This window comes from Chinchilla lanigera, unplaced genomic scaffold (assembly GCF_000276665.1).
Source record: "Chinchilla lanigera isolate Chin_1 unplaced genomic scaffold, ChiLan1.0 scaffold00038, whole genome shotgun sequence".
Taxonomy (NCBI): Eukaryota; Metazoa; Chordata; class Mammalia; order Rodentia; family Chinchillidae; genus Chinchilla; species Chinchilla lanigera.
Window position 1 is genome coordinate 20043611 of NW_004955439.1, and position 11167 is coordinate 20054777.

Genomic DNA, 11167 nt, shown 5'->3' on the forward strand with positions numbered 1-11167 from the left:
AGAGAAAGAGAAAGGAAGGAGGGAGGGAGGGAAGGAAGGAGGGAGAGAAGAAAGGAAGGAGAGAGGGAAGGAAGGAAGACTGGTGATATAGCTCAGTGGTAGGGTACCCCTGAGTTCAAGCCTCAGTATAGAAAAAAAATTATATTCTCTTTTTAAATGGCTCATACACTCTTGGTTTTTGGAAATGCAGCTAGCCACCTGGTTCTGTCACGCTGTACAAACACCAAAGTCAGAGTCCTCCAGACCCCATGAGCAGCTGGATGAGCATGTAGAGATGTGGAGTGCTCCAAGACTGGTTTATGTCAGTGGCTTAACAACTCACCATCACCCCAGTCTTCAGAAAGGACACCACAAACCCAAATGTAGAGTGGCTCCATGAAGGCAAAGTCATGGTGACAGCGGGGTCGTGTCCGGCCTCTTGCCTTAAAGGGAGCATGGCAGTGGTTAAAACCGTGAGACCAGGTGCAGCAGTCGTGGCTCCTGCATCTCCCCATGACTGAACCTTTACACTTCACCTAGTCTAACTAAGCCTCAGTTCCCATCTACAGCATAAGGACGGGGGTCCCACCCACAGCAAGCTTGGTGATGATTGATGAGACACTGTGCACGAGACATGTATTATACTGAATCTGCTGCACTGGTAATTATCCCAAACTGCTAGCAGTAGTTTCAGCTTATAAAAGTTAAGCTCCAAAAGGCCTTAGAGGGCTGGGGATATAGTTCAGTGGCACAGTGACTGCCTGGCAAGTGCAAGGTCCTTAGTTTGATTCCTGGTACAAAAAAAAAAAAAGGCCTTAGAGAAAACCTAGTTTCATTTCTTTCTATGTTTATTTTTTCTCATGACAGAAAAAGTGACCTAAGTTATGCATCTGTGTTTGCCTCTGAGTCTTGGTTTCCTTGGATATAAAAGCTCTGTAGCATTAGTGTTTCTCTTAGGAGCTATCCAGAACCAACTATTAAATATAAACTTATGAGCACCAGTTTTCTGTACACTGAAGTTTTTATCCTACAGATCAATTTTGGAGAGGAACTAAGACCTGTTAGAGAACATAATGAAAAAGTTGAGGATGATTTATGGCTTCATTCAGAGTTTGGTTTGTTTTATGGACACCATGTACCATACAAGGATCTTGGAAAAAGTACTGTTCTATAAAATTTTTAAATAAGTTAATTTTATATAGGCCTCTGCCGAGTCATTAGCCTATGATGACTTTTTAATTGAGGGTTATTTTAGTTAGCAGTGATCTTGATGACAGTTAACTTCAATTAGAAGGCTTTCTCTCATCTTTTGTTTTGGGCCTTAGGCCAACATAAGGGCAAGGAACCCAGAAACTAAACTTAGCTGTTCATCAGGACTAAGTGCTAAGTGACTTGTGCAGGTTGCACAAGTTCATGGCTGTCTTGCTAGAGTCTGGCTAGATTCATCCACCCTAAAGTGGAGCCAATAGTCTGAGTGTTCAGTGCCAGAAAACCCCTTCACTCACTTCTCCTGGGATGACCCCCACTTTTCTCTGGGGCACTGCTGTCCCTGGCTGTTCTTCGCCCCACAGACCAAAAATTGGTCCAGAAGCAGACTTCGCCAGCTAGCCCCACTTGAGCTGCGACTCTCTTTGCCTGGTCTCTGGTTTTTCTCTTCTTTATTTATCTGGTTACCCTGCACCACTTGCAAACCTTCTCTGTAGGTGGCACTTGGGGACTTGAGGTGGGGTTGGATCCCTTAATCACCACAGAGGAAGAGTATACACAAAGAAAGAAGCCAGCCTCGGGACAGCATTGGTCAGCTCATCTCCGAAAGGACCTTGTCCTTCACCTAGTCAGTTTCTTCCCAAGAACAAAAATGCTGACATGGTAGTTTTAGGCCAGGCCCAGGCTCCAGGTGGCTGACTTGCCTAAGCAAGGGTGTGTGCATGTGTGCTGTGTATGTTCACACAGTGCATGTGTATTCATGTGTTTGGGAGGTGTGCACAGAGGTAACTGTTGTTAGTATTTGAGTTAGGCTTTGTGTTTTCTTTCTATCCTTGATTTTGCACAAGATTTTCTATACTTGCTTATTCTTTCTATATAATTTTCTGCCCTTTATGCTGCTTACTTTCTGCTTGCTTAATGGCTGCCAAACATCGAATAAGGCAGAATACATAGTCAACTAGAGCTCACTTAATATCAAAGTGAAAATTTCAGCTAGGCATGGTGGTACATGCCTATAATCCTAACACTCTTCTTGGCTGAGACAGAAGGGTCACAGATTCAATCCCAGCCTGAGCAATAAGGTGTGGTTTCGATTTTAATGATGATGCTGAGTTGGCATGGGGATTATTTGGCAATTCTTAGACTAATTTCTTTGTAAGGAACTTTCACCTCTTCCACAGCCCTGACTTGGTTGGGTGCTATAATGTGAGTAAAACCAATCAATCAGTCTTTATGAGCAAAGACTTAATCTAAGCTATGGACACATAATCCCATTTTCTTCAAATTTGTGGCCTGAGCTACTGACCTTATGTGGTCCCCCCTGACACCCTGAGCTCTCGGCCTGTGCCGTGGCCCCCGGGGCATCTGGGGTTCCTTCCTGTGTCGGAATCTCTCCTGTCTGTTGCAACAGACACAGCGGCTGGTCACTCTGTGGTCCTTCTGGACAAGTTAACCAGGAGCGTAGTTTTCTTTAAGCACTTCCCCTTTGTCTTGCACCCGATCCTCCGTCTACATATGCCTGATTTCCAGGAGGGCTGGGAAATGTGGCCCATCCAGTTCTGTGCCCGCAGGTAGTAGACATTTTCCTCATAGAAAAAAAGGGAGGAAGCATCGAGAAGATGCTATCTTCCATAACGCTATCACCAAAATTTAGCCACTATTAGTAGATAGCTATGGATACGGCAGTACAAGTGGTTGTGGATTTGTATATTAGACACATTATTATTTTACAATGCAGAATCATGTTTCCTTGTGAACTTTTTTCACTTAATATATTCTAATATTCTCCCAACATTGGTGACAGTTCTTCAGTTTTTCAAATAACTGGGAACTAATATAACATAGGCTCAGAGCCAACAGTTCTTCAGCATGTCCTCAAGGGCTATCAGGTATTTTGTCAAATGGTGAAATTCAAAACCCACTAAACTGTCAGTAGCCTGGGAAATAGGGTAATTTGGAATATATTCTTCTTCAAGCTAAAGACAGTTTCTTTTTGCCAATGGTTAAAATACTGGTCCAATAGTATATGTATAATTTATATTATATTATATATGTTTAACTTATGGGTCAGACTTACTTTTGGAAAATTGAGATAATGTATACAAATTGAGTTTTCTGGCATTGTTCCTATTTTCTATGATTTCTCTTTAAAATGTCTCCATGTTTTGGCAGTCCCTTCTATATGCTGCCTTCGTACACTGGGTTATCATTTGTCTGAGACGTGCCACCGGTGAGAATCCTCCCTGCAGCCCCGATCCCTTCAGCCCCATTGTGTCGCCTCTGTCTGCCTCTATGGATGGCCTGTGCCGGCCTCTGAGCTGGTGGGTGCTGTGTGAACCTGTGGGCAGGGACGCCCAGCAGGGTGGACATCCTGCCCTTGACAGCCAGCAGGCCATTCTCGAGGTCCTGAGATGACTTTTGGGAAAAGGCACTTCAGAACTCATCGGTGTGCAGACCATCGCTGTGTCAGTTTCTAAGTACCAAAAGCAAGCCACAGGCAGGGGCAGTTTTGGTTTTTCGAGCACAGGAATTCTTCACTGTTGCTCTTGCTTATAAGAAATCACTTTGTTCACAAAAATATGAGACAGAAACGGCTTCACAGCCATTTGTTGATGTATAAATTCCATAAGTTACTGGTCTGACATTCTCAGAAATAACATTCCTGGACTCATGTAACAGCCTTCTAAAGTGAATTTGCTGAAAAGATTCTCCCCATAACTTTCTTGCTGAAAGGGAAGTAGGCAAAGTATTTAAAAATATTTTCTCTCTAGCTATTTTCATCACTGCTCAGATATTTATACCATCAAGATTGGCTAATTGCCGCATTAGAAAACAAAGCTTTCCTTTATTCAGGGTGGGAAGGATGGTTGCCCCAAACCTTTATCAGGGGTAACTTTAAGGTTTTTCAATATTTATCCAATGGACACCTCTCTATATAATTTGGCCTTAATAATGAGTCCTAAGCTGTACATTGTGGTGCATACCTGTAATCCCAGCACTCTAAAGGCTTAGGCAGGAGGAGTGCTGTGACTTCAGGGTCAGCCTTGGCTACATAGTGAACCCATCTCAAAAAAATATTACAAAAAAAGAGTCCTAAAATCTGTTAGATTACTTAATAAACTCATAGCATTTTTTGTTCTTTCTTTCTTTCTTTCTTTCTTTCTTTCTTTCTTTCTTTCTTTCTTTCTTTCTCTCTCTTTTCTTTCTTTTTTTTCTTCCTTCCTTCCTTCCTTCCTTCCTTCCTTCCTTCCTTCCTTCCTTCCTTCTTTCTTTGTGTGTGTGGTACTGGGAACTGAACTGAGAGCCTTTGCCCTGAGCTACATGCACAGCTCATTCTTTTTTTCTGTTAAGACAGGGTTTCACTAAGTTGCTAAATTGCCAAGGCTATGCTTGAACTTGCAATCCTCCTGCCTCAGCCTCCCGAGTATCTGTAGCTATGTGCTACCACCTGTGGCTCCAGGTGATTCTTTCAGTATTATAATTCTTATGTATATAAATTTGAGAATGAATGTATTAGTCCATTTTCTATTGCTATAACAAAATGCTAGAAACTAGATCCTGTATAAAGAAAAGATGTTTATTTAGCTTTCAGTGCTATAAGTTGAAAGGCACATAGCACCTGCTTCTGGCTGGCTTTGGTCAAGTTCTTGTGGTGAGGGGTGGGGCATCATAACGGTGGGGGCATGTGGCAGTAAACATCACATGGTTGGACTGGAAACCAAAAATCAGGGTGGACTGATCCTACTTTTTGTAACAATGTACTTTTCTCCCTCATGCTCTCTTTCTCTCTCTCTTTTAGTTTTTACTAGTGGATGTGTGCAGTACATAATAGTTACATTCCTCGTGGGAAGTTGGTCCACATACACAACACATCTTAGCTCTTTTCTTGTCTTCATCCCCTCCTTTCCCTCTCCCCCTCTGTTCCTCTCTTGGTCCCCCTCCCATTTCTGAAAGATGTCTTCTTATTTCCTCTGATCTATTATTTTGTTCTTTATTTATATTTTGGGTTTCTCATATAAGAGAAACCATGCAACATTTAAGGTTGTGTGTCTGATTTATTTTATCTGAAATTATGGTCTCCAGGAGAATCCGTTTTCCTACCGGTGACAGGTTTATCCTTTATGGCAGAGTAGTACTCCACAATTTCTTTATCCCTTCGTTTGTTTATATAGGCTGCTTCCCAGATTTAGTTATTGGGAGTTGTGCTGGTATAAACATTGGTGTGCATGTGTTGCTGCAATGTGCTGTCTCTAACTCTTTCAGGAAGATAACTAGAAGGGGAATTTCTAGGTGGAATGGAGTTTCTAGGAATGCACTTTTCTGAGAACTAACAATCACTTGGTGAGACCAGCATTAATTCCCTCCAAGGGTGATGTCCCAGTGACTTAACCACCTTCCCCTAGACCCACCTCTGAAAGGTTCTACCACCTCAGCATCACCATGCTGAGGACAACCCTTCTAGCACATGAAACTTTGAGCTACAAACTACATCCAAACTACAGCAATCAGTTTAAGTTTCACAAAATTTAAAACCATTACCACCCTTAGAATTTTGATTAAAATCTATCATGCCTTTCTGTAGGCCAGATATACAGCAGATCATAAAACTCGGGCAACCCAGAGCTTCAGACCTGTGCCAGTTTCCACACTAAGGATCTGAGGACACATAGGGAGGTCACTCACTTTGGAACTGATAAAAATCAAAGCCTGTCTGTCCGATTCCTCATCAGACTTGTCCATGTCCCCTTATATATCACTGGTTCGGTGTTAGATAATACTACAGTACCAGCGAGGGTTTTACCTGAGGCCATGGTGGTCCTTAAAATTTTGCAAGGAGCCAGGCGTGGTGGCGCACGCCTGTAATCTCAGCACTCGGGAGGTTGAGGCAGGAGGATTGTTGCGAGTTCAAGACCAGCCTGGGCTACAAAGTGAGCTCAAGGTCAGCCTGAGCTGCAGAGTGAGACCCTGTCTCAAAAAAAGACCAAAAAAAAAAAAAAAAAAAAAGATTTTGCAAGGAGAAAAAAATTTAATTGTTCCCTGTAATACCCTAACACTGAACTGGACACAGGGGAAGGCAGCATGCGATCCTTGAATCTCCCATGTCAGTTGACTTCCTTTTCTTACTGTTAAATCAGCAAAGCAGATGATTTATCACATATTTTACAAACACTAAACCGCAGAAACCCTGGAAAGAATCAGATTCTTGTGGCTAGATTATCTTGAAGGTATTACTGGTTAATCCAGGAACAGTGAAGAAGGTCTGTGAATACTGAACACCAAACTGTAACGACTGCCAGACTGTGACCAAGTGAATTACTCCTGTTTATGTGGCTGCTAAAGTCAAGTGTATGGAGAGTGACTGCGGTTTCATGTCTATTCCTCAGAGAAAGCCTGGGTGTGTAGAAGCCAAGAAAGGAGTTTCACAGCCAGAAAATGTTGGAGGTGCTGCCTGGGGAGGGCCTGAGATGATCCTTGCCCCTGCAGGGGCTGTGTTTGCGCCAGAGAATAAAGCTTCTGGGCCTAGAGAATGGAGTGTCGGACACAGCCCTGTGTAGCTGGGAGCCCGAAGGACCATGACTCCATTGCTTCACCTTTTCAGGCCTCAGTTTCCCCATCTATGGCCATAGCAGTAACTCCATGGGGTACTCAGAGAATTAAAGTGAGGATTAGATGCACTATATCATTGTTTGCCAAATAGAAATAAGTCAACTGATGGACAATGAGTTTAACCTCAAGCATAAATTTTTCTTTTAAGAGCACTTTGTTCCCACTATAAAAGTACATCATAGTTTTGCTAATGTCTGACATTTGTTTGTGTTTTAGACACTTTCCTGAGCCCTGGATCTTTCTTCCTTCTGGACATATTCTACGGCGGGTATTTATTTATTTTTGAACAAAAACGCCTGCGCGCCATGGACCTCATTGCATTGCTGAAGTCTCAGTTCCTGTGCCACCTGATCTTCTTCTACGTCTTCATCACCTCGGGGCTGATTGTGAACATCATCCAGCTCTTCACGCTGGTGCTCTGGCCCATTAACAAGCAGCTGTTCCGGAAGATCAACTGCAGACTGTCTTATTGCATCTCCAGCCGTAAGACCCCTGCCCACCTTCTGCATGTTCCTCTTCGCTGCTGCCATGCGGCACTCTTGTGCACCCGTTCACTAGGCTTCCATTCTGTGCTAAGCTGCTTTTTGTTTTGTTGTTGTTTGCTTTATGTTTAAAATGTCTAATTTGTCACCACTCTTCAAAAGTTATTTTTGAATGAAAAATGATAGCTCAAAATTGAGAATACACAAAGGATAGTGAAAAGTAAATATGGAGTCTATTACTGCTTCTCTAGTTTTCCTCAGAAATAATTAATGATTTCTTAGTTATCCTTATAGAAATGTGTGTCTGTGGCTTTTGTGTGTACACATGTGTGCATATGAATCTGTGCATTTGTATAAAGACATAATACATATGCATTGTTTGGGAATGCTAGAGACCAAATACACGTCTAATTTAAAAACTAAATGGCAATATACTGTATTGTTTCCTTGCTTGCTTTTTTTCAGTTTTTTCTTTTGAGGTAACTGTACATTCACATGCAAGTTCAAGAAATAATACAGGGAAATCACGAATAATTTTCATCCAGTTTCACCCCAATGGCAACGTCTTGTATGACTGGAGTACAATATTCCAAACAGAAAAGTGACATTAATACAGCCCACCACCCCTACTCGATTTCTCTTTTATATACACTGGCGTGTGTGTGTGCGTGTGTAAGCTAAGCTGTTTTAAGCATGACTAATTTGACTGCACTGAGTTTCAACAACAGAAAAAGATGAATTGGTATATTGGGATATCTAGAGATGTGTTTTGTTATTGCTGTTGATTGACCTTAAAACTTATACCTATTCTTGAAAGTAGAAAGTACACTGTATCATTAGCCACTGTATATGTGGATCCAAGTATATTTCAAAATCTGAGCTCTTCAGCAGCAAAGCGCCTGCCTGGCAAGTGCAAGGTCGTGAGTTCGGTTCCCGGTACCGGAGAAAAACCAAAAAAAAAAAAAAAAATCTGAGCTCTTTTAAATTAAGCAATTTAAAATTATGTTACCTTAGATTATACCAAGAATCTAAAGTTATTGATATCTTTCTGAAAACCTTTAAAAAGAAGCAATCAAATTTGAATTTTAATCAAAACAATACTTTGTACAATTATGCAAATGGGTTATTGCTGATTCAATTAGTTCTATTTTTAATTGATACGTAATTATACATAGTATAGGTCTCAGCATGACACATCAATACATATATACATATTGAAGTAATGATCAGATCAGAGTAATTGGCACATCTGTCATCTCAAACATTACTCCTTTGTGTTGTGAACATTCAAAATCCTCTCTCTAAGCTCTTTTGAAATAGACAGCTAATTATTGTCAGAGTTACCCTACTGTGCCATAGAATATTAGAAGTTATTCCACCCCTACAACTGTACTTCGGGACCATTCTTTCTACTACCCCTCTCCTTTCACCCTTCTCAGTTCTGGTAGCCACTCCTTGGCAATTTCCTTCTATGAGATCAACGTTTTAGCTTCTGCATGTAAGGGAAAATATGTGGTATTTGTGTTTCTGTGCCTAGCTTATTGCATTTAACATAATGTCCTCCAGTTCCATCGGTGTTGCTACAAATTACAATATCTTGTTATTTCTAGTGGCTGGATACTATGGATGTACATTTTTCATATATTCATCTATCAGAGGGCACCTGGGTTAATTCCATCCATATTTTAGCTATTATGTATAGTGCTGTCACAAACATGTAAGTCTCTTCAGCATACTGAGTTTGTTTCCTTTGGCTATATCCCCAGTAGGAGGATTGCTGGCTTATGTGGTAATTCTGTTTCTAGTTTTGAGGAGCCTACATACTGTTTTCTGTAATGGCTGTAGTAATTTATATTCCTACTGACACTATATTGACAGTTTCTCTTTCTCTGCCTCCTATCCTGCATTTATTTATTTATTATTTATTTGTCTTTTTACCAAGAACTGTTCTGAGGTCAGATGATATTGCATTATTTTAATTTTCATTTCCCTGATGATTTTTTTTTTTTTTTTTTTTTTTTTTTTTGTGGTACTGGGAATTGAACTCATGACCTTGCACTTGCCAGGCAGGCACTTATGCCACTGAGCTATATCCCCAGCCCACCCTGATGAATATTGATGTTGAAGATCTTTTGTGTATAGTGTTTAAATTTGTATATCTTTTTTCAAGAAATGCCTTTTCAGGTTGCTTGCCCAGTTTTAAATCAGATTTTATTCTTGTTATTATTACTTTTTTTCTGTTATTTGAGTTCCTCAATACCCTGTATAATAATTCCTTGTCAGATAAATAATTTGCAGAAATGTTTTCCATCCTGTAGGTTGTCTATGTAGTTTGTTGATTGTTTCAATCCCATGTATTGTTTCTGCTTTCATTAATTGTGCTTTTGGGGTCATAGAAAAAAAAAATTTGCCCAGATCAATATCCTAAAGCTTCTCCCTCATGTTTCATAGTTTCACATTTTACATTTAAATGTGTAATCCATTCTGAGTTGATTTTTGCATGTGATGAATGATAGGATTGCCGGGCGTGGTGGTGCACGCCTGTAATCCCAGCACTCAGGAGGCTGAGGCAGGAGGATCATTGCAAGTTCAAGACCAGCCTAGGCTACAAAGTGAGCTCAAGGCCAGCCTGAACTGCACAGTGAGACCCTGTCTCAAAAGGACAAAAAAAAAAAAAAAAAAGAATGATAGGATTCCAGTTTTATTCTTTTGCAGTGTACGTCCTCACTGCCTTTGTCTAAAAATCAGTTGGCTATAAATACATAGACTGGGTTCTCTATTATATTTCTTTGGTCTGTGTTTGCTCTTCAGCCAGTACTATGCTATTGTGGTTTCTATAGCATTGTCGTATGTTTTGAAATTAGATATTGCAATCCCTCTAGCTTTATTCCTTTGTTTAGTATTGCTTTAGCTATTGGGAGGCTTTTGTGAATCCATAAAAATTGTAGGAGGCTTTTTTTTTTCTATTTATATGAATTTTTAGTTGATAGAAATTGCATTGAATCTATGGATCACTTGGAGTAGTATAGACATTTTAACAATATTAAATTTTCAAGTTCATGAAAATGGGAAGTCTTCCTGTATGTGTGTGTCCTTTTCAATTTCTTTCATCAGTCTTTTAAAGCTTTCATTGCAAAGATCACTCACTTAGTTACATTTATGCCTAGGTGTTTTATTTTATTTGAAGCTATTGTGGATGGAATCACTTTCTTGATTTTTTTCAGTGATTTTGTTATTAATGCATAGAATGCCACTGATTTTTATATGTTGATCTTAGCTATAAGGTCCTGTAACCTTATTGTATTTGTTTATTAGTTCTAGCAGTTTTTTGGTAAAGTCTTTGGGTTTTTCTAAATATAAAATCATGTAATCTACACACAGATTATTTGACTCCCTCTCTTTCTGCTGAGATGCGCTCTGTGTATTTCTTTGCTCTCAGGGCTTTTGTTAAGATGCCCAGTACTATGTTGACAAGAGTGGTGAAAATGGACATGCCTGTCTTGCTCTTGACCTCAGAAGATACCATTTCATCATAACCCTTTGGTATGATACTGGATGTGGGCTGGTTATCTGTAGCCTTTATTGTGTTGAGATACATTCCTTCTTCACCTAACTTTTCAGAGTTTTTGAAAGATCTTCATGAAAGGATGTTGAATTTTATCAAATGCTTTTTTTCTGCATCTATTGAAGTGATCATACAGGGTTTTTTTTTTTTTCCTTTATTCTGTATATGTGATGTATTACATTTGTTGATTTGCATACATTGAATCATCTTTGCATACATGAGATAAATCCCACTTGATCATAGTGTAAAATCTGCATGTGCTGTTGGATTTAGTTTGCTAGTATTTTATTGAAAATTTTTGCATCCATGTGCATCAGGATTATAAGGT

The 11167-nt window shown here is 40.0% G+C and overlaps 1 protein-coding gene across 1 annotated transcript in view; it reads left to right on the top strand.

Moving 5' to 3' along the window:
* Nucleotides 1–7008: 7008 nt before the first annotated feature.
* Nucleotides 7009–11167, top strand: part of Agpat4 (1-acylglycerol-3-phosphate O-acyltransferase 4) — a gene marked incomplete at its 5' end in the record, with an annotated part of 82275 nt that continues 78116 nt past the window's right edge. The window contains 1 exon segment of the mRNA XM_013517398.1: nt 7009–7275. Coding sequence (XP_013372852.1) covers nt 7098–7275 — 178 coding nt within the window.